At 39.5% G+C, this 24,706-nt stretch overlaps 1 protein-coding gene across 10 annotated transcripts in view; it reads right to left on the bottom strand.

The window, feature by feature from the left end:
• Window positions 1-24,706, bottom strand: part of LOC144014603 (neural cell adhesion molecule L1-like protein) — a 53,524-nt gene that overhangs the window by 26,003 nt on the left and 2,815 nt on the right. For all 10 annotated transcript variants that reach the window (XM_077514692.1, XM_077514691.1, XM_077514690.1 and 7 more), the window contains exons 2-23: window positions 23,054-23,229; window positions 22,164-22,272; window positions 21,874-22,067; window positions 21,644-21,766; window positions 16,816-16,986; window positions 16,492-16,530; window positions 16,205-16,310; window positions 15,950-16,131; window positions 15,690-15,824; window positions 14,993-15,133; window positions 14,054-14,165; window positions 12,763-12,929; window positions 11,759-11,924; window positions 11,560-11,684; window positions 10,969-11,073; window positions 10,166-10,363; window positions 9,838-9,908; window positions 9,546-9,768; window positions 7,522-7,637; window positions 6,239-6,443; window positions 5,781-5,903; window positions 4,158-4,340 (exon numbers count right to left, since the gene is read on the bottom strand). In XM_077514692.1, coding sequence (XP_077370818.1) covers window positions 4,158-4,340; window positions 5,781-5,903; window positions 6,239-6,443; window positions 7,522-7,637; window positions 9,546-9,768; window positions 9,838-9,908; window positions 10,166-10,363; window positions 10,969-11,073; window positions 11,560-11,684; window positions 11,759-11,924; window positions 12,763-12,929; window positions 14,054-14,165; window positions 14,993-15,133; window positions 15,690-15,824; window positions 15,950-16,131; window positions 16,205-16,310; window positions 16,492-16,530; window positions 16,816-16,986; window positions 21,644-21,766; window positions 21,874-22,067; window positions 22,164-22,272; window positions 23,054-23,135 — 3,076 coding nt within the window. In that variant the 5' untranslated portion in view covers window positions 23,136-23,229. The remainder of the gene's footprint in view (window positions 1-4,157; window positions 4,341-5,780; window positions 5,904-6,238; window positions 6,444-7,521; window positions 7,638-9,545; window positions 9,769-9,837; window positions 9,909-10,165; window positions 10,364-10,968; window positions 11,074-11,559; window positions 11,685-11,758; window positions 11,925-12,762; window positions 12,930-14,053; window positions 14,166-14,992; window positions 15,134-15,689; window positions 15,825-15,949; window positions 16,132-16,204; window positions 16,311-16,491; window positions 16,531-16,815; window positions 16,987-21,643; window positions 21,767-21,873; window positions 22,068-22,163; window positions 22,273-23,053; window positions 23,230-24,706) is intronic.

Consider the following 24,706-nt stretch of genomic DNA (forward strand, 5'->3'; position numbering starts at 1 on the left):
CACATGTTTGTCTCATTATTACAAGCTATATCCAAATGTTTATTATATGTTTATGAAATATATTTAAATAAAAAAAAAGACATTGTAAAATTACGTTGGTTGTGCAGTTTTTTATTTTGTTTTTATCTAACAGCGTCATTGTACAAGCTATTTTTGAGGCAACTGGACTCCTCTGTTCAGTTGAATTTGTTGTGTGCAATTATGCTTTCAGGGTAACAATTTGCATTAGTTTTCAGCTCTTCCTGTGTCTACTTATGTTCATGGGTACTAATTCCTTTACATCATTTACTGTACGCAATTTTAAATAAAAACAGGTGGGGGAAAATAACAGAATTCTTTTGTCCACTTAATGGCAACAGCATTTGAGAGCCTGTTTTACAGATCAACACGAAATTCAGTGAACATGACTATCACCAAAAGTCTCAAGTACCTACGCCTAAATTTGAACAAGAAGTTGCCATTTTGGTTTGGAGCAGCCATTTGTGGTGGAATTAATGGCTGGCTTGGACATAGTCCAACAAATGAGCCCCAATCAGAACCAGATCTCCTAGACAGAAGGACTCAATTGTGGGGCTTTTTCTAACTGGAGCATGGTACCAAAGGAAATGAAACATTCTTCAGAAAAATGTAGATTTACTTACAACAATGAGTTGCAATTATTACATACATACAATTTTAAACTAATATGCTGACAAAGCGGATTCAACTGATGGACAAGGACAAGCATTTATTGTGTATGTACTTGCCGTTTCATTACAAAGTGACATCGTCAGCTAATGGCCTGATATAATAAAACTGGTTGTACTTGTAGAAGTTTCTTGTGCTGGTCCATACGAAAGACGATTATTTGGGCAAAGTTGTCTTTGGCAAAACTTTTAAAACACTTGAGAGGGGGGAGAATCTTCTTTTTACTAGATCGTTGACGTATAAGTGTACCCTAAAGGTAAAATCTAAAAGAAACCTTTCAGTGTGTGGAATCATTTGCTCTCCTGCGTTCCCATTTCAGCCCCCACACTGTCTCTCAATCACTGCACATTAACGTCTCCAAATTCATGGTGCTCCTGCTTGGTGCTACTGGCAGCCATAAATTAGATCGTGAGTAGTAACATGCCTGGAGGATCACGCTCCCCAAACAGAACCAGTTTGATCTCTCCACCAAGCTGCATTTACAAACAATGATTCTTACGGGAGGGAGAAAACGCCAAAGCCCTCAAAGGAAACCTAAAAGCCACAACGGTATGAGTAACCTTTATTAAATAGAGGACAAATATCTCCCTTTACGGCCACATTTTCCACCTGGTGCATCGAGGGTTTGTTTTCTAAAACTCCGAATGGCCTCTGTGTTGCCGATGCACTAACTGTGCTGAAATTACAGTGCAGCTTGAAGGGAATTGATTTGGATAACATGTTGAGGTTGAAGCAGACTGGGTTAAATTACATGGTACAACAAAAAATAGAGTTATATGAGTTCTGTTTAAATTGTCATTTAATGTGTGTATTTAGAGACGACATTCAACTATGGCAGTGGGAGAGTATGTTCAGGAACATCAGGATTGGAGTTCAATGGATGAATAAGAGCTTTAGTTCGATATAAATGTGGACCAGCAGAGCCTCTGTAACTGAACCATGCTACTGTAAAAGCAATTTGCTAGCGTATACAGTATTTGTTTGTGTATCTGTTTGGGTTGTCAATAAATGTCACAAATTAATTGTCTTCCAGCTAAACCACAATACACATATTTAATGTTTATAAAATAAACAAAAAAGTATTACTATAAGTAAGCTCACTTTTTCATTGCTTATTAGTTTATTAGGTTGTTTTTGTTAGCTGTTTTTTTGTGTTATGGCTATGCAAGTACATTGTGCTAAATTTAAAAGTATTAGTTAGTTAGTATGCAAGTATGTATAATTACGCAGGAATTGGTGATAAAAGCAAAAACTTAAAAGGAAAGTTTTTAGTAAAAACAAAGGACAAACAAACAAAAAAAAACAAGCAAGGCTTCTATTTACTGTTCAGCCATTCATAATAAATTGCAAAACCATATCACTACCATATCAAAAGCAAGGTTTTAACCATTTTATAGTTATAGTTTTTTTTTGTTGTTGTTTATTTTAATTATACCATCCCCACTTAAAGCAGATTTTCAGAAGAGAGTAAACAAATCAGTGGAGCTTAAATGATTCTCTAATTACAATTTGAGCTACACATTTCCAATACCAATGCAGCTATGATTATTCAATTAGCGCTGTCATTAGGGCTGACAAAAAAATAAAAATAAAAATCGTAGACCAAGCTGCGCACATTTATTTGAAAAATACAGAATTAGCATGATTAAACTCCCCAGAAAACAGATAAATGCCACACATTCATCACCAATACTGCTAAGGGAGGTTTATATTAATAGTTTACCATTCCTCATGTTTCAAAACCAATAAATAAGAGATGTTAGCGGTGTTGTTCTCGCCCTCATTAGCACGTCTCATCTCAGTGTCTGACAATATCTGCAACACTTTATGTGCAAGATCCCGATGAACATTCCAATTGCAATAATACATTCATTACATGTTCCCCTTTGGATGACTTCCAGCTATCCATTTTCAATATACATTTGTCCTCATTAGGTTTGCGGGTGAGCTGAAGCGCGTCCCTGCCGTGTTTGGGCGGGAGGTGGAGTATATCGTGGACTGGTTGCTAGCCAAATGCAGCTTTGGTGAAGTTTGCCATTGGAAAATAATCTTCATTATTCTCAATTACAACAGCTAAGAATGTGCATTAGATATGCTTGACTGCAGCTGCTTGCTATGGAAATCTATTGCAACATGGACAGCGATAGATTTTTGTGTTATCAGCATATTAAGGTTATGTCAAAGTGAGTCTTCTGATGGCATTTAAATTGGAGTTTGCATATTCTCCCCTTGCTTAGCTGAATTAAAGACTGGAAACCAGTCCAGGGTGTAAACTTCCTTTCGCCGAACATGAGCAGGTTGCAGTTACCATGCTAATGAGGGTAAGCGGGATAGGAAATGAGAAGATGATGGATGCATATTTTAACTTTGCTTGTACAGAAACGGTTTTGGTTTGGTTTCAAAGTTCAAACACCGTCACAGGAGTGATTGTGGTCAAAGTTACTACTATCTTAGGTATTATTAACTATATTATAGAATAATCTTAGATACCAAATCTTTTTCCGAGCTTTTTTCCCTATTTGGGGACCTGTTTTGGCATAGGTTCTACGAAGGGATGCCCTTAATGATTCCAACCTTCCCTGTTTATCTCATTTATGAGTAAGGTGGGCTAGCTAACCTTTCCAAAGCCTAGTTAAGTTTATGAGTATTCCGTACCGTATATTTCAGACAAAAAGGCACACTTGTAATCCTTTCATCTTCTAATAAAATCAACAGTGTGCTTTCTGGTGTACCTGATGTGTGGATGTTTGTTTTTCAGTTTGTCGTCTTTAAGTCAAATACCTTCCTATTTACACATTCACATTTGCGTTCTCATTCTCAATTCAACATGTATGTTTTCGTCATCCAAAAACTAGAACTACTTCCTACTTCCGTTTCTAAGTACCATGGGAAATGTAGTCCTCCTAGGCTTATGCTAAGGTCACCAGATGTGCGTTTCTGATGGTGTGGTTCCAATGTTTCAACGTGTCCTATATTGTATATATAAGACATAATATTATTTTGGTCTGTGGGATGGAGACAACTACCTAGATAATGGGGAGCGAGTTAGTTGGCGTATATGATGTATTGCTTGTTTACAGCTGTTGAACTGTCAACCAAAATAGCATTCCGCAGCAATATCCACCAATTACCAGATTGAACAGCTCAAACTTTTACCTGGTCTGAAACTCAGATAATAGTACAAAACATATCAATAAACATTCGGTACAATTAGAATAAACTATGTGACATAAAAGGCTTCACGAAGATAATGCACTTTGTGTACGTTATGGTCCGGAAAATAAGGTACTACATAGGCTTTACTCTGCTTGCTTAAGTTACGTAACTTCCAAGATTAAAAAAGATCAAGTACTCTAACAGCATTCTTGATACAACTGTGGTGAGCATTCTTGATACAACTTTTGCATTGGATCTTACAAGAGCCCATTATCCAACCTGCCATTACAGATGCGTCTTTTTCATGTACTCACGTGCTGGAGTGACAGTGCTGCTCTCCTGCGCCCGTGGAGGTCCACACCCTGCCCGAGTGCAGGCACTGAGGTGGAAGAGGTAGAGGCTGCCCTCTTCTAAGCCCTCCAGCTGCCAGTGGGTGGTGTCAGGCCCTGCGATGTTCATTTCCCAGGAATCGAGCACCTCCTTTGTGGTCTCATTAACTACAAGAAAGACCTTACGTCAGTTCAAGTGGCTCAAGCGAGCTGAGAGACATGGCGGACGTCTGAGACGTCAGCAGCACATGTTGTATGTTAATGGAACAACACTGAAACAAGGGTCAGCGGCCGGGGAATGGGGGGAGGATGAATAGGTGTCACGCTCACTCATGCTGAAAGCAAATGTCACAGATACATGTCGTGACAGGTGAGCTGAGCAGGAATACATTAAGATGTCAAGAGGGAGATGAGGCGGAATATATAGAACTGAAAGAAATGACGGAAGAGTTTTAACAAAGTGGAAGTTGATGAAGTGGGGAGGAAGCAAAACGGGGATGATAAAAGTGGGTAAACAAAGCAGCAAAGTTGAAGAAAGCTAGGAAATGCAGAAGAAAGAACGAAAACATTTGCATAAAGTGTAGGCGGTGCAAGGAAGTGGGAATAGAGGGGCAATCAGGAGCAGTCAAACATATCACCCAACATGCATTATAGATCAAAGTGCAGCGCGTGTGTGTGCCGAGTGTAAAGCAACATCGATGCCAATGATGAAATGCAGGTGAGAGTTGATGCTGAGCCAAAGCAGCCCGCCGCCGCTTTAGGAGCTTTCATCAAGTTAGTCATCGACTAATTTAGACGCACAGTGGATTACTTTGCAGCACTTTATTGGCACATTCAACACACAGTTATATTTTGAAATGTGGCAGAGATACAATTATATCGCAAAATAATCGAGCCAATGAGAATGTAAACAGCAAAGCCCCTCACTCACTAACGTTTCTCATGCATTTGGGAAAAGCTTTTGAATAGGGGAGGGCATCAGGGCAAAAGCAGTCGCGACATGAATGATTGTTTTGGGGAAAGAATCTGCAGTCCCACAGGATGGGAGACGTTAGAAGACTTAAGAAGTCATCACTCTTTTAAGTGTTGGAGGGGCTTAGTTCAGAACTAAACACTGCCATCTAGCGTTGTATGGCGATGCATGCAAATTAGAGGAGAGCCTTTCTTTGATTCCAATTATTTTATATTCAACCCAGAACACTGATTCAGTAGGGAAATCAATATAAGATATGTTTGAAAATGTCTCACAACCCTTATTATGAGATAAATCCCTATGGTTTGCCAGTTTTCTTGAAAAAAGCTCTTTCTAGATGACCATTCAAAGTAAAATAATGAGGTGGCAATGCAAAAAAGTGGCAAAAATTCACACTAGACATCGGCTGGAAAATTAAATGTACATTAAACCTTATACATTAGATGCTTAACCTCTTACCTAACATTTCTGCCCAGCTAACATTGTACATAATGCCTCACACAGCACGTAAAATCAATGTGCTACACATGTTAATGCATCAAATCCCAGAGGGCTCCAGTGCATATGTATACTGCAAGTCAGCCATAGGTTATGTGTGTGTGTGTGCATATGAAAGAGTGCCTGTGTGCACATACTGAGGTGATACTGCAGGAGGTAGCCAGTCAGGACGCCGTTTGCCACCAGTGGTGGACCCCATACAAGCCGGATGGACTCTTTCTGCGCATTGGAGGTGGTCAGAATGGGCACTTGTTCTGGTACTGTAAAATAATTTGGATTATCGTCTTTCTTAAGATGCATATCATTGCTGCATGTGAATGCAATCAAATCAGCTTTGTTGCACAATTATTATTATTATTATTATTATTATTATTATTTCAATTTAATTTTAGTTTGCTACAATCCTTCAAGATGCAACTCACACTCTGCCTTGTAATTTATACTGCATTAGAATCTCTCCAAAAAAAACAAAAAAAAGTTGCTATTTTACATTTGATATGATGAATGTATTTGCACAGGTGTGAACGCTGTGAGTGCATAAGGAGCACTAGATGTTCATAGCTGTATCTATAAATAGTAAGAGTCAACACCTCACCTCCTTCTGGGGTGTTGAAGGTGACTGGGTCACTGCTAGGCCCATTTCCCTTCTTGTTGAAGACGTTGACAGTGAGCCTATACTCTGAGAAAGCGTCAAGGCTGCGCACAATGGCGTGAGTCCTCTTTCCGGGAAATGACAGCGTGTGGCGCTCATCCAAGATCCTGTCAGGATTCAGGAAACTTCGCTTCCTCAGCCAGTGAACCTATAAGAAGGCGGCCATGGTGAAATGCTTCGCAAGGCACTTTATGTGGTGAATCTGAGATTTTTTTTTTCTTTTTTTAATGGGGGACTTAAATGTTAGCAACTTCATTAATAAGCTATAACAAGCCAATGGCAGACGTGATGTTTGGACCTTCCAACTACAAGTTGGCATTAATCATACAATCATAATTTTGTTATATTATATGAATGTATCATGGGATGACAATAGCTCATATTGGAGCCTAGCCTGCGGACAAAATAAAAGTAATAGCTTGCATTTTGACAACTCTCAAGGTGCCCTTGCGCAGGGTACCAAAACCCATCGGAAAGTTGACTCAGGGGTGTTTTCACGTCCCACCACTCTGATGTTGCTTGTTGCATATGCATGTGTGGTCTGGTTCACTTTATGGTGTGCAACAAGAATTTACGTGTCTAATGTTTCTTCTTCTCCCCTGACAGGGAGTACTATTTGAGTTTAATTACACTGAAACATTTGGTGAGGTGTGACAAGAAAAACGACCAATGAAGCATCTTCGTGTTGTGTTTTCTTTCCCAGACAGGCTGCCATCTGGTGAGATGTCAAAAGCCGTCTTCACACTGACTTTCCTCAAAATTGGCGCATCGGAGGCGTAACAGCATAAAAGACATTTATCCGGCCCAGCCTTTCAGACAGAACTCAACGGGGCGGGACGTTGCCATGTCTGTGTGTGAATTCAAACAGCCGATGCGGCTTCCCGCTAACAGATGGTTAGATGAGTGGTGGGCTCGGCACCAATGTCTTGTGTGGCGTATTTGATACTTGTTGAACAGTTTCATAGTCGCTCATCATTGTACATTTGATTGTATTTTAACTCTGAATTGCTCTACATGGTGACCTTGAGTGGCATGAAGGGCGTATTATTATTTATTATTATTATTATTATATTAATAATGTAAAATTGGAATTATTGTCCTTGTTCTGGATATTGTTCTGCATCTCATTCTCTTGATTCCTTTGAATGTGGCTGGACTACAGGTTTGAATTTGAAATCATTATCTGCGCACAAATCATTTTGGGGTGGTGCATGAAGAAAACTTACGTGGTACCCCTTTAGGTGTCCTCTCAGTGTGGCGGGCGGAACCGGGGTCCAGCTTACTCTCATAACAGTCGTGTTAATCACCTCTACTGCAACATCCCGTGGTGCTGCGGTGGGAACTAAAGGACACATGAAGGGAGGTCTATTTGCAAGTGTTTTTGATGCACTGCTAATGGTGGTACTAAATGAGCAGGCACATATTTTTGAAAGCATAATGCCCCAAACCATCTTATAGTTCTACATAATCTCTGCTCTACATGGTAGCTGGAGAGGATGGAAGCAAAGCAGACACTAGAAGCAGCAGCATCGCACCTCAGTCGGCCTACGCTGCGGAGCGCGTCGTGATCTAATAAAGGTCGCACAGATTCTGAGACAGAAGCGGTACATTTCAGATCTCACAGCTCTACAAAAGGTTATTTGCCACCTGCTGCATTCAAGGGAGGGAGAAGTCACTACAGCACAGCGGCACAGGCAAACAGGAAAAAAAAGGAAAGAACTTAACCTGACAAATTTTCCCGCAGACAGTGTCGAAAGATGACTGAAGATGGGGTGGGGTACCACAAAACAAATAATTAATTCTGTGATCTAATTGAGACCCAAGTTAAGAGTATTTACAGTAACTAGAAATGGAAATTTCCCTGACAAATGTGTGTGAATGCTGAGGGATATCACCACTGAAAAATGGTGGACGATAATGCTAGTTTATTCTGGGTAAGTCCATTTGAGAACATTTTGTGGACACGACTGCATGAGTGGTTCGCAAATCAGCCTCACAGTTCTGAACAACAACCAATTGAGTTGTTTTGTGCAGGTTAATTAATTTCACCTAACTTTTAGGTAAAGCAAGCACCTCAAAAAGTGCACCTCAGTCCCCTTTTCACCGCGTTTGGGTTGTTTTTAACCCAAATGTTATGAGAGTGCAATTCACTGCAATAAAAATGACAAGATAAGACTTTTCAACTGCAGTATTATTACCATATAAGCTAACAATTTCTTGTTTGTATATTCTTGCAGTCTGGATCACCTTTGGCACCAAGCTGCCTCTCACAGGTCAGTGGTGGTGACACAACAGACTTGTGGTTTAGGGGAGGAGACACGATTGTGGGTGGAGATATGATATTATGTTCTGTGTATAGTGTGATGTCATGTGTTGGTCATCTTGTGTACACCACCCCACACTTGCCAAATTTGACTTTTTCGTGTGTGTGGCCTAATACATTATTAAACAATCATTTAGGATGCTATAAAAAAATAAAAAATAATGTTTGTACTATGTACAATTCTTAAAATGACTTTGTGAGGGAGCTGTCCACCCTCCCTCACAGAAGAGGTGTGATTGGAGCACTTGCATGGAAGCACGCCCATGTGAGTGCAGGCCAGGTGCACCTCATTCCTGCTTAAATGGACTCATTGGACTGCCCCAAGTGGCAGCCAGGGGAGGGGAGATAGGATATTGTTTATTTCTCTTTTGACGCACTGCATATTTGAAAATTGTTAACATTTGTATAAACATAACTTGATAGCATTTATACATGTAAATACCTGTACATATTGTTTGTTCCCAGTTGTGTAAAAGTTTGTTAGTATTTTTGTGTATGGGCAAGGCAAGGTTGGTGGTTGAGGCCACCACTTTAAGAGTGTGTTCGTAATCTGTTTGTGTTAGTTGAAGACTGTTGTCTGTGTGGTGCATGCTGGAACTGATGCTGTTATTAAAGAAAACAAAGAGCTTGCAAACCTTTTTTCCAGCTCTTTTTTGATCACTGACTCAGAGGTCACAACAACTAAAAATCTTACAGACTTCCTGGTGTTTTTCAGCAGACCACAAGCTATAGTTGAACAAATCAACTGCTGGTTACGGTTATGAAATGCACGGCATTTAAAAAATACATTAAAAATCATGCTGATTTTCATTTCCTAGGGAAACGTATAATGCAGTAGAGCATGAGCGTGAAAGCTTGTCTCCCAGCATTTCCACAATAAATAAATGCCCTGCCATATTTGTAGTTTCTGGCGCAATATTCACTCACCATCTTCTCCAGAATAACCCGTAGCAATTTTAGGCTCCGGTCCACAGCCGTGGCTGTTCCTGCTCTGAATTTTGATCTCGTATGGGATGAACGTTGACGTGTTCCTCACAACGAAGGAGTGTCTTTTGACCAGGTGTTCCGTCCATGTGTCTTCCACAGCGAGTTTCCTGTAGCTCACCTTGTACTCCAGGCCTGGGCCATTGTGTTCAACAGGCAAGAGTGGCTACAACAGGAACATTTCATTGGATCGGATCTCGATACATGGAAATACTGTAGTTCAGTAAAATCTTACCTCCCAGCTAATGTCCATTTGATGAGGCAGGTGGCCTTGGATTTTAATGTTTTCTGGGTTCCTATCAGGAGCTTTGAAGGATATTTGTAAAAATGATGATTCTCAGACACTGAATTGTGCACACACAATCCTGTCAACTTTAAGATGCAACACAATGCTGAGGAGCAAACTTCTTCTTTGAGAGGTTCAAAGGGATAACTAAGCTTACTGCTGCAGAATTACAGTGTGTAATTCTGGCTGGCCCCACACAATTGAAAAAGAACTGCTAAAAATTTCATCAGAGCAGAAAGCACGGATTCAAGTGAGAGCCTGAGTGAGTGTGTCTCACCAGCTGGGGGGGTTTTGTAGCGCTCAGTAGGCTCACTAGGGGGGCCAGGTCCAACAGCATTCACTGCGTACACTCTGAACTGGTAGTTAAGATGTCCGTGGAGTGCCAGCTCGGCTGTTGCCTGGTTACCAGGGACTTTGTGGAGCTCTTTCCACTTGCCTGGCTCCCATTGGCTCTCCTCATACTCCACAATGAATTCTGTATTCATGCAGAGGATCAGGGACGAGCATGTTTAATCATTATCAAACACATATTCATTTGAACTTCAGAAATCATATATGGACATTCTGTTTCTAAGGGTCAATATGCGGTTCACCATGAAGACTGCAGATTTAATTTAATTAATGTTAACTCATCCAATGTGATGATTAGATGAGGAGAAATGTAAACTAAATGATCTAGTAAAAGAAAATGTCTTTTAGATTTTTAAATATTGCCCCGATGTTAACAAAATAATAAATAAACACCTATAGTAGCACAAAATACAGGTTAAGCAGGCACATCACAAAATGGAAAATATTTCAGTTTCTTTCTGCCTTATTCTATAAGTAGTTGAGAATTGTCACACTATGATTTAATTCAAAGGGAATAATGAGAACTGCTTCCCTTGGATGACATAAGGCAAACATCCCTTTCTACCCGCGCCCGTCGTCTACCAAAATACCAAAAGAAAGAAAACTTCACAAATGTACGTGCACAACGCGCTTTGCAATTGACCTGTCGGACATGAGAATAGTGCCCAAAGTACCTGTGAACATGAATTAAAAAAAGAGAGCCCATATTTCACATCCGTTTTATCTCACCTGTTACGGAACTGTTGTGGTCACTGCCAGGTACCCACGCTAAACTGATATGTCTTTTATTCTCGAGTTCACTTATCTCTACGTTTTGCGGGGCATCAGGAACATCTGCAACATATAGAAACATCCAGGTCAGAGTAGCTTTTTCAACATATAGGCCTACAATGGATGATTAATATAATGTGTCACAAAAAAAAATGTAATGCGCACCAACAATTACTTGTGTTCTCTCTCATGAGGGAGTCAGTATTACATAATATCATCCACTCAACATTCAAGTTTTATGACAAAGCGTTTAATTAAACACCTTTGGACGCTTTATAGGCCACCATTTACGGGGCCCTCAGGGATGAAGTCAGTTTACTGTTTTTTGCCACACACAAGGGAAATGACCACAAAATCAGCATTATAAGGATGGCGGGTGTATTTGCATGCATTTGTACAACAAACAGCACAATCTGCTGCATATTATTGCTCTCAATGTGAAGGCACATGTCATTGGTGTATGTTTTGAATTCACAGACTATTGCATCCTTTCTACCCATGGTCATTGATTATGTAGTGTATACAGTATGATGAACAGGAGTACCTTACCAAGCACTGTGAGAAGTGCAGTACTGTTTTCCTTATCCAGACGCGTTCTGGCCATGCATGAGTATACTCCCCCATCATTCAGGTTCACGTTCATGATCTGCAGCATGCCATCACCCACAAAGTACCTGAACATAAAAACCTTTGGTCATGGTATGCACATTACCTGAATCAGCAGAGAAACATTATTGCATCTGCAAACCTGGAATGCTCTTCTGTGGACAGTGTCATTTTCTCACCGTCCTTCATCCAAACCACCTCAAAGGAGTCCTCCAGACTTTTATCATACTCAGCCTGACACATCAACTGGGCTGTGGTCCCGCTGATGATCTGCATGTCCTGAAGTCCGTTTACAATGTGTGTGGGATCTAGTAACATAAAGTCAGTGAGGAAAATACATAAGACCATGCAAAAGTACATTAAAAAAAAACATAACCCAACACATCCATTTTCTGCTGAAATGTAGCCTGGCTATATCACCGAGTTGTTGTTTTTATTCAATAATTAAGTCAATATAACATTTTATAAATATGCAATATAGGTCAAAAGTTTTAGAACACCCCAATTACTCCAGTTTTTTGTATTGAAAGTCGAGCAGTGCAAGTCCAATGAATAGCTAGAAATGTACAAACTTCAGTAAAGTAGTGAAATGCCAAAGGTTCAAAAAAAGGTATTACCCAAAACTGAAAATTAACATATATTTCAGAACTCTACACAAATGCAGTCTCAAAACTTTACCCCCATCAAGCTATTTTGGGATGAAGTAGACAAAAGAGTCAAAGAAAATATACACATTGCTTAGAGATTGATTCAATGATTTCTTTTGTGTCTTGAAATGTTGGTTATTTGATTTTATTTCAGAGCACAATAAGATGTTGAACAGCATGAATGAATTTCAATTTACAAAAAACCCCGAAAAATTGTGGTTCTGAAACTTTTGAGCAATTAGAATATGTAATTGCTTTGCATAACTTTAATCACCCTTTTTTTTCCTCCTAGATTTGAATATTAGCTCGACCAGTCTAGCACCAAGTCCTCATCCACTGCCATCCAAAACCTCTGTCATCCTTAAGACTAATTTACCTCAACCATTACAACTCTCGGTAATTGGTTCATTTGTCATCATTTGTGTTTATTTGTGGTTGGCCCTTTAAGAACTATCTTGTCTAGTAATGCTTAAGCAATTTTCTTGTTTTGTTGTGATACCTTTCACTGCCAGCACGGCCGTGATAGACGACTTGCCCTCGCTGTTATCGGCAACACAGACGTATTCGCTGCTGTCTTTCTTCTCCACATTGGATATTTGTAACGACCCGTTCTGAAGGGCAACAAATCTTTCTCCCTCAATGGTTTCTGGAGTCTCATCTTTGGCCCTGAGAGAGAGCAAGAATTTTTTTCACATACAGTAGGTGCTGCATATCTGACAGCAAAGTCCATTATGCAGAACTAAATTAAAAGCAATATTTTACTGTGTTCCCGCTATCGCATATTTCCTTCTGGATGAATGGTCAAAAATTCCTACAGATGCACTTCTTGAAGAAAGTTTTCTCAGAACAGTGGGCGCTATTGTAAACAGGGCGAATAACTCCATCCATCCATCCATCCATCCATGAATATGAGTGAAATGGTCATTTGTCTATACAAACCCCCCCCCAAAATCTGTTGGGATAGACACCCTAATGAGAAGGGGTACAAAGGAGGGATGGAAAAAATGTTTGGGCCCAAATTTTGTGTTGCATACATAGTCACAATTTTTTATTTTTTTTGGTGACATAAATTGTCAAATTGTCATCTTTGTGACCTTGCCATGAATTTCTGTCTCAGTCGAGTTACCCACACAACTCCAGCTAGTATATCTAGTTGGTAACAACCACAGTCGTATGTCATACAGTGATTTGTGGTTTCCATGGCAATTAAATGGCTTTTGAGGCATATTCATATGTGTCTCTATCGGAAAAGTGGGAAGTTGTTGTTGTTTTTATTTTATTTATTTATTTATTTTTTTAGTACTTTTTTTTTTGCTGCACATTTCAATTCAACAAATCCCATTTCTCAGTTTTATAATAATCTCAATCCATGTCAGTAAAGTTTTTAAGTGGATCATCCCCAGACACAAACTACTAAGACCAAAGAGTGTATCGGGAGGGACTAAGATCCCTTTTAAAGGAAATGAAGCAGAGCTTTAATGCTCAATAATAGAATCTAATTAGCCCCAATTTCGAGGATGGCAAGAGGATAATCTCATTAAACAGACAGAAGCCTGTGTGGCGTGAACACCTGAAGCAGTGTGGATTGAATAGTTGACTCACATGCTGCAGTTCGACACTTTTTTTCCTCAGTCACACTCACTGATGAGTTTATTTGTGACTAACCCCCCCCCCCCCCCCCCCCCCCCGCCCCCCCGCCCCCCCACAAAAACAAGTCACACCACATGATGTGTCAGGTTCTTCTGTATCATTTCTGTGAAATTTCTGACCAACAGTCCTGTGCTTCTTACCAAGAGATAGTGGGAGGTGGCGAGCCAAATGCACTGCAGCTCATGGCCACATCTTCACCACGTATCACTGCGTACTCATGATAGTCCTCGGTCAGGATCAGAGGAGCCATATCTACAAGTGAATGGAAAATTAATGGTGTCTTCATGCTAAAAAATGCACACAAAACCACCAATTAAAATCATTTTCGTCTTTCTTTCTTAATTTGATGAGTTTCAGTCATGTCGAAACAGCTTTCCTTTGTCTTTGTTTTTCCCATAATATTGTTGAAAGTGAAGCAATTGTGTTCTGCTGGCACTCTAATAATTCCATGCACAGCAAGTAACCATCCACTCCAGGAAAACATGACACACATACATGAGAAATATACAATGTCAGTTTTTTCATGTAAAAAAAGGGGATTGTTGTTACAAAGCTGCAATGATAAACAATGACATAGAGTAAAGGACATTTTGACAACGTACGTAAAAAGTGGAAACAAAACGACCTGTAAACATCCAAATAATGATAATAGGTTTTACCACAGAACTGAATCTTTAAAAATAAAAATAAAACAAATCTTGAAGGCTAAGTACAAACGCTACTAAAAGCAAAGTGAAGGGCACATTAAAAATAAGAATACAATGTTTCTAGAGCCAATTTCAAATTGGATGCAAATTAGTGAGTCCTTGGTGCAAAAGTGCAGCAAAAATAAATCTGCCTTTACATGATAATCTAAAATAAGGTAACCCTACCTTATGATGTTGTAATGCTCATTATAGAGGTTTTCATTTTTCAAGTATATTTTGAGTCACAAAGTCTCAAATTAAAGCATATATGCACAGCAAAATAAACATTGCTAGATTAATACCTGTGTCTCAAAACATGCATTTCCAAAGTTTTGTACTTGGTGAAGAAGTATGATTGTTATAGTGATCAACTTTTTTATGCAGCCTACTCACTCATGACCATGATGTTAATGTTGCCAAGAACCACGCCATGTCTGTTGGCTGCTTCGCACTGGTATACGCCGCTGTCATCTGGCATGGCATTGTGGAGAACCAGTGTGTCATCAAGCACTCGTTTGTTGCTCAAGGGGTCATCTAAAAAAAGAAAGACTAAATAATGCTAAGAAAAATTCTGATAAAATCTCAACCAGTATGCATAATATGGATTAAAATATTTGGTTGCATGGCCAGCACACTTGAGAAAACGGAGTTGCTGCCCCCTTTTCAGATATAACAGCTACGAGCACCTTTGGGAAAGATTCTACAGTAATGTTATCCCTTCATCCTGACAAACATTTGTGCTCTGTCTAGTTGAGATGAGTTGTGTTTGTAGAGTTGAGGTCAGAACGCCCAAGTTCTTGCACACTAAACTCAACCGAGCATGCATTCATGGACTGCACTGGGGTGCAGCCATGCTGGAACATAAAAGAGGGACTTCCCTAAATGTGTTCCATTAAGTTGGAAGGAGCTACAATTACAATTACACTTCAGAGTTAACTTTTTATGGTAGCAGTGTCTATCGGGTGTCATGTTTTTCAAGAGTCTGTAAGGAAAATACAGTAGCGATGCTTGCTTGTCATCTCATACTCTGTTTCACAACAATGACTGATGTGCAAATAGATGCATGAAAACATGACTTTCCATCACCCACCTTCAAAAACGTGTCCATTCTTCCTCCACATTATGTCTGGTTGTGGTTTCCCGCTGACCGAGCACTTGATGTGCACATCAGAGCCGATCACGGTCAGCTGGCTGTGAGGCGGCTCTGTCAGCCACTTTGGAGGCTCTGGAAGATGTTGAGAAAAGAAATGTTGTGTTTGCTTGGTGTTAAAGCAACTGTCATCACGATGAGTCAAAACAAAAGTGTCCACGGTGTGCTTCATGCATAATGAGCACCTGATGTTGACTAACCTTCAACTATTACGTCAAAGTAGTGGACAGCCTGCCCAGCTGAGTTCTTGGCTAAGCACATGTATTTGCCCTCATCACTTTCCTCTATTGCAGCGATGGTCAACAGTTTTCCAAAGTTGTCATATTTTGCTCGAGTGGTAAGCTTGTCTCCCATCTTCATCCATTCAATCTTCGGGGTGGGGCTGCACAATGATACATTATGAGGCTAAATGTCATCAGGAATTAATAAAACGCAGCTGCACAACTGATGCTTACTTTCCTCCCGGTACACACTCAAGCTGCAGTTCTGCTCCTTTCAACAGCACTTTCTCTGTCTGGACACCAGATGGCAGCAGAAGGCTGGGTGTTCTCACAGGGGGGCCTGCAACCACAATAGAGTCCCCCTCACTGTTATGCATAATTGATATCAATGGTCAAATCAGCAAAAGCTATTTACAACTCCCAGTTGCGCTGTTTCATATTTTCAAAAGTGGCACTGATATGAAACATCTATATTTTGCTGGGTCGGATAAAAGAAGAAAGAGGGTAGGGGGATCACTCACTGGCATCACTGCTGTCAGCAGATTCATACTCTGGTGTCCCTGCAATGGAAATAAAACATTGTGAATGGAATACACAGTAGTTTTAGCAGCTATCACAAGTTAAAACCCTGACAACATCACACACCCTAAAAGTCTACAGCACAACTAGACTGGACAAGCCCTGCATTTTGGTATGGAGTAAAACTATTAACTAGGCAATTAAAATACCTGCCAAAAACATCCAAGTGTCCTATGTTCAAACACTTTGTCAGAATGATTGTTTTTCTTGTACCATTTCAGAGATGTCTAGTAGTGTACTTTTTGATTGAACGCCAATACACCTACTTGGCTTGACCTCAACTGCCATCGCGGGCTTCTGGGCGATTGTGCGAATGCGGTGAAAGTCGGCAAAGCAGCAGTAGTCCTGGCGACTGTCTTTCTGTAAGGCATGAGAGAAGTACAGGCTGCCATCAGTGCCCATGGAAACCCTCTCATCCTGCTCAATGTGCTGAAGACCTGAAAAACAGTGCAAGTTTCTCTTAATGACATGATCCTGATGCCAAAACAAAACTACTCGACTCATCTCAATTCAACTTTATTTATAGTACAATATGCTGCACAAACATTGTGGAATGATCAACGTAAACATTTTAACAATTTCACAGGCTCGTTCACCATCGAAAAGCATGGATTAAAAGTATTAAAGAACAAAAAACATTTATAAATACACAATTTTCAGAAGTTATTTTCAAGCTATAACTCAGATTTTTTTGAATAACAAAAAGAAGGAAAAGAGGGAAACATTTTTTTTCTCGGATCAATAAACACATGACACATGACACACATGCAAGCTGACTGCTTTTTTCTCGAAATCCAATTTTGAACACATTCTGTCTGCATACTTGTGTTGAATTAAAATTAGGGATGTTCGATACCACTTTTTTTCAGACCGATACCGATACTCAGACCCTCTGTACTCACCGATACCGATACCAACTGCCGATACCAGTAGCACATTTTGACAAAAAAAAAAAAATCACTAAAAGATATTTTTAAACAAATATATTTCCTTTAATTTTTACCAAAAAAAAAAAAAAACAGCACAGTCACTCTTCAATAGTCTTAACGCCCAAAATAAAACACATAAAATGCTCTTTTAGTTTAAGATTCACAATTTTGAAGTATTTCCAAACCGGTGAAGTTTTGTTGAAAAACTGCTGCCAGCTAGCGCCAGTTACAGGCAAGGAGGACTCACTTAACGTCTTCCCCCTCTGCCATCGGTCGCTTGTACTCGTCTGCGTCACGAGTACTCGAGTACTTGAAAAAAGGCTGGTATCGGCCCGATACCGATACCTGGTATCGGTACTCGCCCATCCCTACTTAAAATCATGTGTATGTAAGTGATGTGTCACTTGAAAGCTTTTGACCTTTAACCCCGTTAGAGGGGCTTTACTATAAATTGACATTTTGGGACATATTTTGGTAGACTTGCACCCTCGCACTCGGCGTAAACCGGCGTAACTTAATTTTAGTGCAGGTGCACAAAGCAACCGTGCCCCCTACGAACCTGACAATTTGTTTACAGAATGTAGACTACACTACAAAACAAGCGCATTTTAATTTTCAAGCCAGGGCAAGTCTAGTTTAATGTGAATTTGGTTGATTGCACTGTGCTCCACTAGGCATTTCGTCCACTGATGTTTTCTATTACTTGCCTAAACAAGTGCTACTCCGGACCCTCTCAAAGAATTTGACTACGTACTGTAAGTACTTTTATACTTTGCTTTGGGAAACTAGTGTCACTAAAGCTACTTTGTAATATCCTGCGCAAGTTAAAGCTACACCAACCATGCAAAGGGGAACAATAAAAGGCAATGCCACAATCATTGAACAAAATAGAACATTATTTTCTGTTCTGCCAAGTCCAAATTGTAGATTCTGGGCACATTATGAAATACACACCGAGCGTGCACTCTGCACTGGTTCACTCCGACCATTCGGAAACTCAGTTCATTGTTGAATTTGTCATTCGGAAATTCAGTGCGCACCAAAAACGGAGTATCGGTGCATGCACTAGGTGCTCCGACGTTGGTCAGTCGGAAATGTAAATGGTACTATCAACTGCAAGGCTTGTGGCCTGATGGTCGATATAAACATTGTGATTCACCATTCGTGTACAAATTTCACGTGAATAGTTGTCGGTGCAAAACTAATGGTTTGAATTTGATGAATCTGCAACCAAATCTGTCCATTTACTAACACTACCAGAGAACAGATGGTTGTTTAGCAATACGCAATGATAGTTTAAAAGGTAAACAACATAATACCGGTAATTGTTGGTTGCAGTGGGTGTAGAACTGCACAGTATAATTTTCTAATGAGAGGGAACATATGAATAACGCCTCCAATTGTCATTCAAAAATAAATTCTGTATGACCAATTATTTTGACCCAGTGCTTGCATTAGTTGGACCTAATGGAGTGTCGGGTGACTTTAATGCCCCTGTATTATATTAGTGTTACAAATATTGCCCCAGTTTTTTTGGTGGGTTGAAATTTGGGGTTTGTTTAATGTAGTCTCATACTTGACTTCAATGGAAAGTGTACTTGAATGGAACCAGTGAACTGCTGGTTTGCACAGACCTATTATTTATGTCTCGGGTCACTGAAGCTTCATTTACAGTCTCATTTAAAGCATAGCCTTAAGTCATTGCTTAAGTCAATACACAAAGCAAACTCATAAAACACTTTGAGTACAGTTATGTTCCGTGGCACTTGCGAGAACTGAGCGTCTATTCTTATGCATTTGGGTCGTATATAAAAGAAAAGCACAGCGAGCACTTCTTTTGAGTTCTGACTTTCTGTCATGTGTTTGAGGGCGCCTCGAGAGGCAGACACTTAGCTCAGTCCTCTTAGGGAAAAACAGAGGTCACCTTTTGCTCAACAAATCACTCTGTTTTGGCAGAGGTTGGAAAACACAATGTGAGGTAAACTCAGGTGAAGATCTTTGTTTGCCTCACAAAGGGTGTGAAAGCTGCCATAATATCCTGTCAAAAAGTACTGAGTGGCATCTATCCATTTTGGACAATGGTATACAGTAATTTCACATACTTTGCGGGAATAGTTTTAGGTAGACCCTATTCTTTTCCTAATGCACACATAGCAACTTCTAAAAAGGCATGCTTGGATGACTTTGGGGTGGATGACCCCTATAAACCACAACAGTGTTGGTGGGCAGCAGAGGCCTCTGTTCTCCAGTCCTACATCCCGCAGACAAAAACTCAAGCATCTAGTAAAAAGTCTTCCCAGAAGAATAGATGCAGTTATAGCTGCAAATGAGGCACCAAATCCACATTTTCTTCCATTTTCACTTTCTAGGTGGCTATTGGTCAGGTTGCTCACTGCTTTTGTCAATACACTGTAAGCTTACGCAAAGAAACACCACAATTCAAACATCAGGGTGGCCATTCTCTGCATCAACTACTTTCTATAGACTTGGTTTCAAACATTAGGACAAATACCACAATTCAATCCACTGAAAATGTTTCCCAGCAGCTACTAATTTTGAGAATTATGACAGAACCAGCTGTTTTTTTCATGTGCAAATTAGCAGGAATATGGCAAACACTCACATTCATTTATTCAGCATTATCATATCCTATACAAGAGCTGTATCAAATATTTTACTTGTACATAGGCAATGATGTTCCATTTTGACTGAAACTGTCTAAGAGATATTAATTAAACAATATGCTGTATTTAGTGGTAGTTTATGATGTACAACTAACTGTCTCATGCTGAGAGCATTTCCCAATATTTTTGACTCACTCATGAAACCGCTTAACTCATTTATAGCGCCTAACAGGCAAAAAAACACAATTCGTCACTGCATTTGAGAAAACCAAAATCTTAGGCTATGTTCATATAAAATTTAGTAACTCACCGTGATTTGGACTTACTGCGTTAACCAGAACAACAAACTTTACCAAATTTACTATAATCAGCCATCTTAGTTGTTTACATATGCCTCAAACACTTTGAGGTCGGAAGTGGGACAATCCGAGTGGGATCAATCCGACTTCCCGCCTTCCTCGACTGCAGCATTAACTTGGTGAAAGGAAGCACTGAAAAGCATTGGACTTTGGATCCTTGTAATTTGATTTGTGAGAATTATTTTGATTTCAAAATGTTATTAAATGTCATTTGACTAGTGTTTCTCAACCACTGTTCCGTGGTACACTAGTGTGCCGTGAGATACTGTCCAATACCACCTAATTGCTAACAACTAGTGTTGGGAATAAATTAACGGCGGTTAAACTCCGTTCTTTTTTCATAAACGGACTAATCTAATTATTCTCCCTATATTTGAAACGCCATTATCGTTATTGTATGTGTAATGTGTTTCATTATAATTCATTTATTAGTTTCAAGGCTCGAAATAAGCTTACAAGAAAGACGTTGTGCAGTGATTGGCTTTGAAAAATGTCATTTGCGCACAGTTAGAGGCACTGTTGTTGTCGGACCTCGTCACAATAAAGTGTCTTGACAGCTGAACTGTGTAGGCACTTTACATTTGGAAGTGCCACAGGAAGTGTGTTACAACGTGACAGCCGTGTCTTCCTTTCTTAGCATTTTAGCAAAGAGTCCACGTCCCTCGCTTTCAATTGCCGGTTTGACAACTTTGACAAGAGTGACATTATGAGGAGCGATTTGTTGACAATTCTGTTCCACCAAGAACCATTAACATCGCGACTCCACAAGCACCATCACAGCGATAAACAAAAGATACCGACCGGTCAAATTCACACTGCCTGCGGAACGGACGCGGTGCGTTTCAAGCACTCTTGCCTGCCCGTGCGGAGTACAAATTGGGTTTTTGATAACATATTGGTTGGAATGGATACATGCTACCTGTCTGTTTCAAACTGAGGTTGCATTGCAAAAATAAAAATAAAAAAACATTACATATCTGATCTAGGACCACATACGAAAGTGACCCAGGTCTAACATGAAAAAATCAGAAATGAGCCATTCAGACTATCATAAAACTAATGAACAATAGTGAATACTTGTCAACCAAAACTGAGCATTATTACCTTTGTAAAGGTAACCAGCTCATCAATGAGTTGTGTACAAGTTCATAATAAGAGTAAATGACATAATTGTGCGCATACCAATGGACATCCAGTGGATCTTTCTTGGGGGAACGCCTTCCGGAGGGTTACACTCCAAGACGAATGGTTCTCCCTCCTCAACAACAATTGGTTCACTTGTCTCCTTTGCAAATTTTGGCATACCTAACCAAAAAGAGAGGAAGCAAATCATAAAACGAATACTTTATCATGACAGACATTTATCTGTAGTTGGTAATAACAGTTCAGCTTTTACAGTAAATGTTACTTACTAGTTACTATAAGCTCGATTGTCTCCGTCATGGCGGTTCCCAGCTTGTTGGAAGCGTAGCATCGATATTTACCCTGAAATCTAGCGAGGCTTTTGTTTTGAAGCACAAAAGTACCATCTGTGGCAAGTTGGTCACTTCTGACTGTTGTAGGCTGGGGAGGGATAAAGTCGAGGTCATCTTTTGTCCATCTGTATCTGTTCGTGCAGAACAAAAGGCAGGGTGGAGAATTGAAAATTATACAACTGTTCACAGTTTTTTTTAATATTAGCATAAAACTAATTGTCACTTACTCTGGGGGAGGGTTTCCCCTCGCTTCACACCTGATAGTCACAGTGTTGTCGTAAGGAAGGGCAATTATGGGTCCCCTAGTGTGAAATGTAATAGTAGGAAGCTTCTCCACTGTCGTTAGAAGACAGAAACATGCAATGTAAAGACACATACCGGTAATATGAACCAAAAACAAAATTAGCATAGATGTACAGTCTAATGACCATAATTACACGACACCAAATATATATATATATATATATATATATATATATATATATATATATATATATATATATATATATATATATATATATATATATATATATATATATATATATATATATATATATATATATATATAAATATATATATATATATTTTTTTTTTTCAAAATGGTCTAAAATACTTTATACTCCAGAGATGCTGATTATGAATATAATGAATGTGTGCAGGTCGCGACCAAGTTGTTTCTCGAATTGAACAAGTTTTGGTCTGTCCGCCACAGAAAAATGCTGACATGATTGCTGGCCATCTACTAGTTGGACATATGAGGCAAATTTGAAATCTGGTCCGTTAACAAAACAGTCCTATTTCCATTATACTGATTTTGAAGGTCCCAGCCAGACTAGATTGAGATGACAGCACATACAAGCTGTAATCTGATTGGACAACAAAAATTATGACATTAACATACTAAAAGTAATGTAGCCAAAAGAAATGTTACAAGATGAAGAATGGGAATAAATTAATACAATTTCATATAACACATTTTAGAATTTAGTTTGTAAATAGGTAGGTCAGTGCTTCTGATGCTGTTCAGAGCAGCAGAGAAGGCCTTGCTGGCCCACCAAGGATATAGCTAATGCATTTCCAATACTGATGGCGAGCTGATATCTAATGACTTGCCTACCTTCAGGAGGAATATCGAGGCTTGTGGCCTCGGTGCTCAGAGCCAGCAGCAGGACAAGCTGGAGGCTCTCTGCCAGCCTCATCACCCTCCGCTGGTCAGTGGACACAGAGCAGTTAAGGAATATGTGTGGAGGAAGATCAATTGGCAATCCTTGGACTTTCTAAGGCACAGCAGACCTGCAGAGCGGCATTTAAAAACATGGTCATGGTAAGTCTAGTTCGTTTAGAAGAAAAAGTAAGATAATGGCATTGTGAAAGCCTCTGCTCTAATCAAATGCAGAACTGAGTGAACCTCCCAGATGAAGAGTTGTTTCTCCGCAAATGAACAAGGTGGCAGTGTTTAAAATCAGCTCTATAAATAGCAATTTATGCAAAATGGCTGGCTGCCAGGGAAAACAAAAGAAAAACATCAATAAGACTTAAATGCCATAAAAAAACTAATCAAGTCACACGTATTTCTTAGGGCTTTTTTTTTTACTTAGAAATCCTATTAAGGATCTTGAGACTGTTGATTTTTTTCAAATAAGCTTCCCCTCAGAGAAATAATGATGTGCTTTATTAATTTTTGTATTGAGAAAAAAAATCAGATTAACTCAATGAGTCTATTAAAGTAATACTGTACTCAATTTCAGAAAGGAGAACGAAATCAACAAAAGCACAAATCGGCGATAGACAAATATGTGATTCCAATGTAGCCTACAACTTGAAAATGAATTACAGTACTGTAATTTTCCGTGAATAACACACACATCTGTATAATATCCCCTGCCCAAATCACCCTTAAAAAGCTGTTTTGTTTTCTCTGTCCTGATGTATAATACGGTCCCCTGATTTGCAGGTATCCTTTATTACCAGAGTGAATTAATAAACATGTATATACAAGTGGGATTGAAATGAGTATCCATGTTAAGGCCGAGGACTCAATGTGTCACTTGATACCGCTGGTGAAAGATGGAGGAGACGTCAGACTAACGAGCAAACGACACAAAACTGTGTGTGCTCTTCATGACTTGGCATTATTTTTTTGTCCTCTACCATAAAGTATCGCTCATTTGGTGTTCAATAAACGGACTAACGTCTCTCGTGATCCTTAGGTGGATGATGCTGCAATATGTTTATAGGTATCAATATGGCGGTGCCCGCTTGGATTCAAGGTGTGTAGCTAAGTATTATATGTTATAAATTTGTAACATAGACATTAAATAACGTTTTGAAATGAAAGTACATACATACAAATGGTAAATATACATATGTCTTCTTCTGACTTGAAGGTAAAAAAAAAAAATCTTTTGTCGCCACCAACAACACTAGAAAGAAAAATGTGAAGAGTGTCAAGGATATATCAAAGCAACAGGTGATGAATACAGCCAATTTATCCAGCCAGTCAAAAAATGTAATTATTTCAGGATGGCATTCAATAGAGCACATTCCTCAACTAAGGCCACCCTGGTCTATCTCGTTTGAATGAAAACATTCTGGGCAATAAGCTGGCAGTAATGCACAATACAAAGTGTGTGTCTGCTGCCACACACCTGAATATTTTGCAACGCAGCTCCATCTACTGGATGTTGTGGTTCAAAGCCAGTGAAAATTTCCTCGACCTGCACCTTTCTCTTATTGTACACCAAAATTGAATGGGGTCTCATTGGTCTTC

This window comes from Festucalex cinctus, chromosome 2, assembly GCF_051991245.1.
Source record: "Festucalex cinctus isolate MCC-2025b chromosome 2, RoL_Fcin_1.0, whole genome shotgun sequence".
NCBI classification, from domain to species: Eukaryota; Metazoa; Chordata; class Actinopteri; order Syngnathiformes; family Syngnathidae; genus Festucalex; species Festucalex cinctus.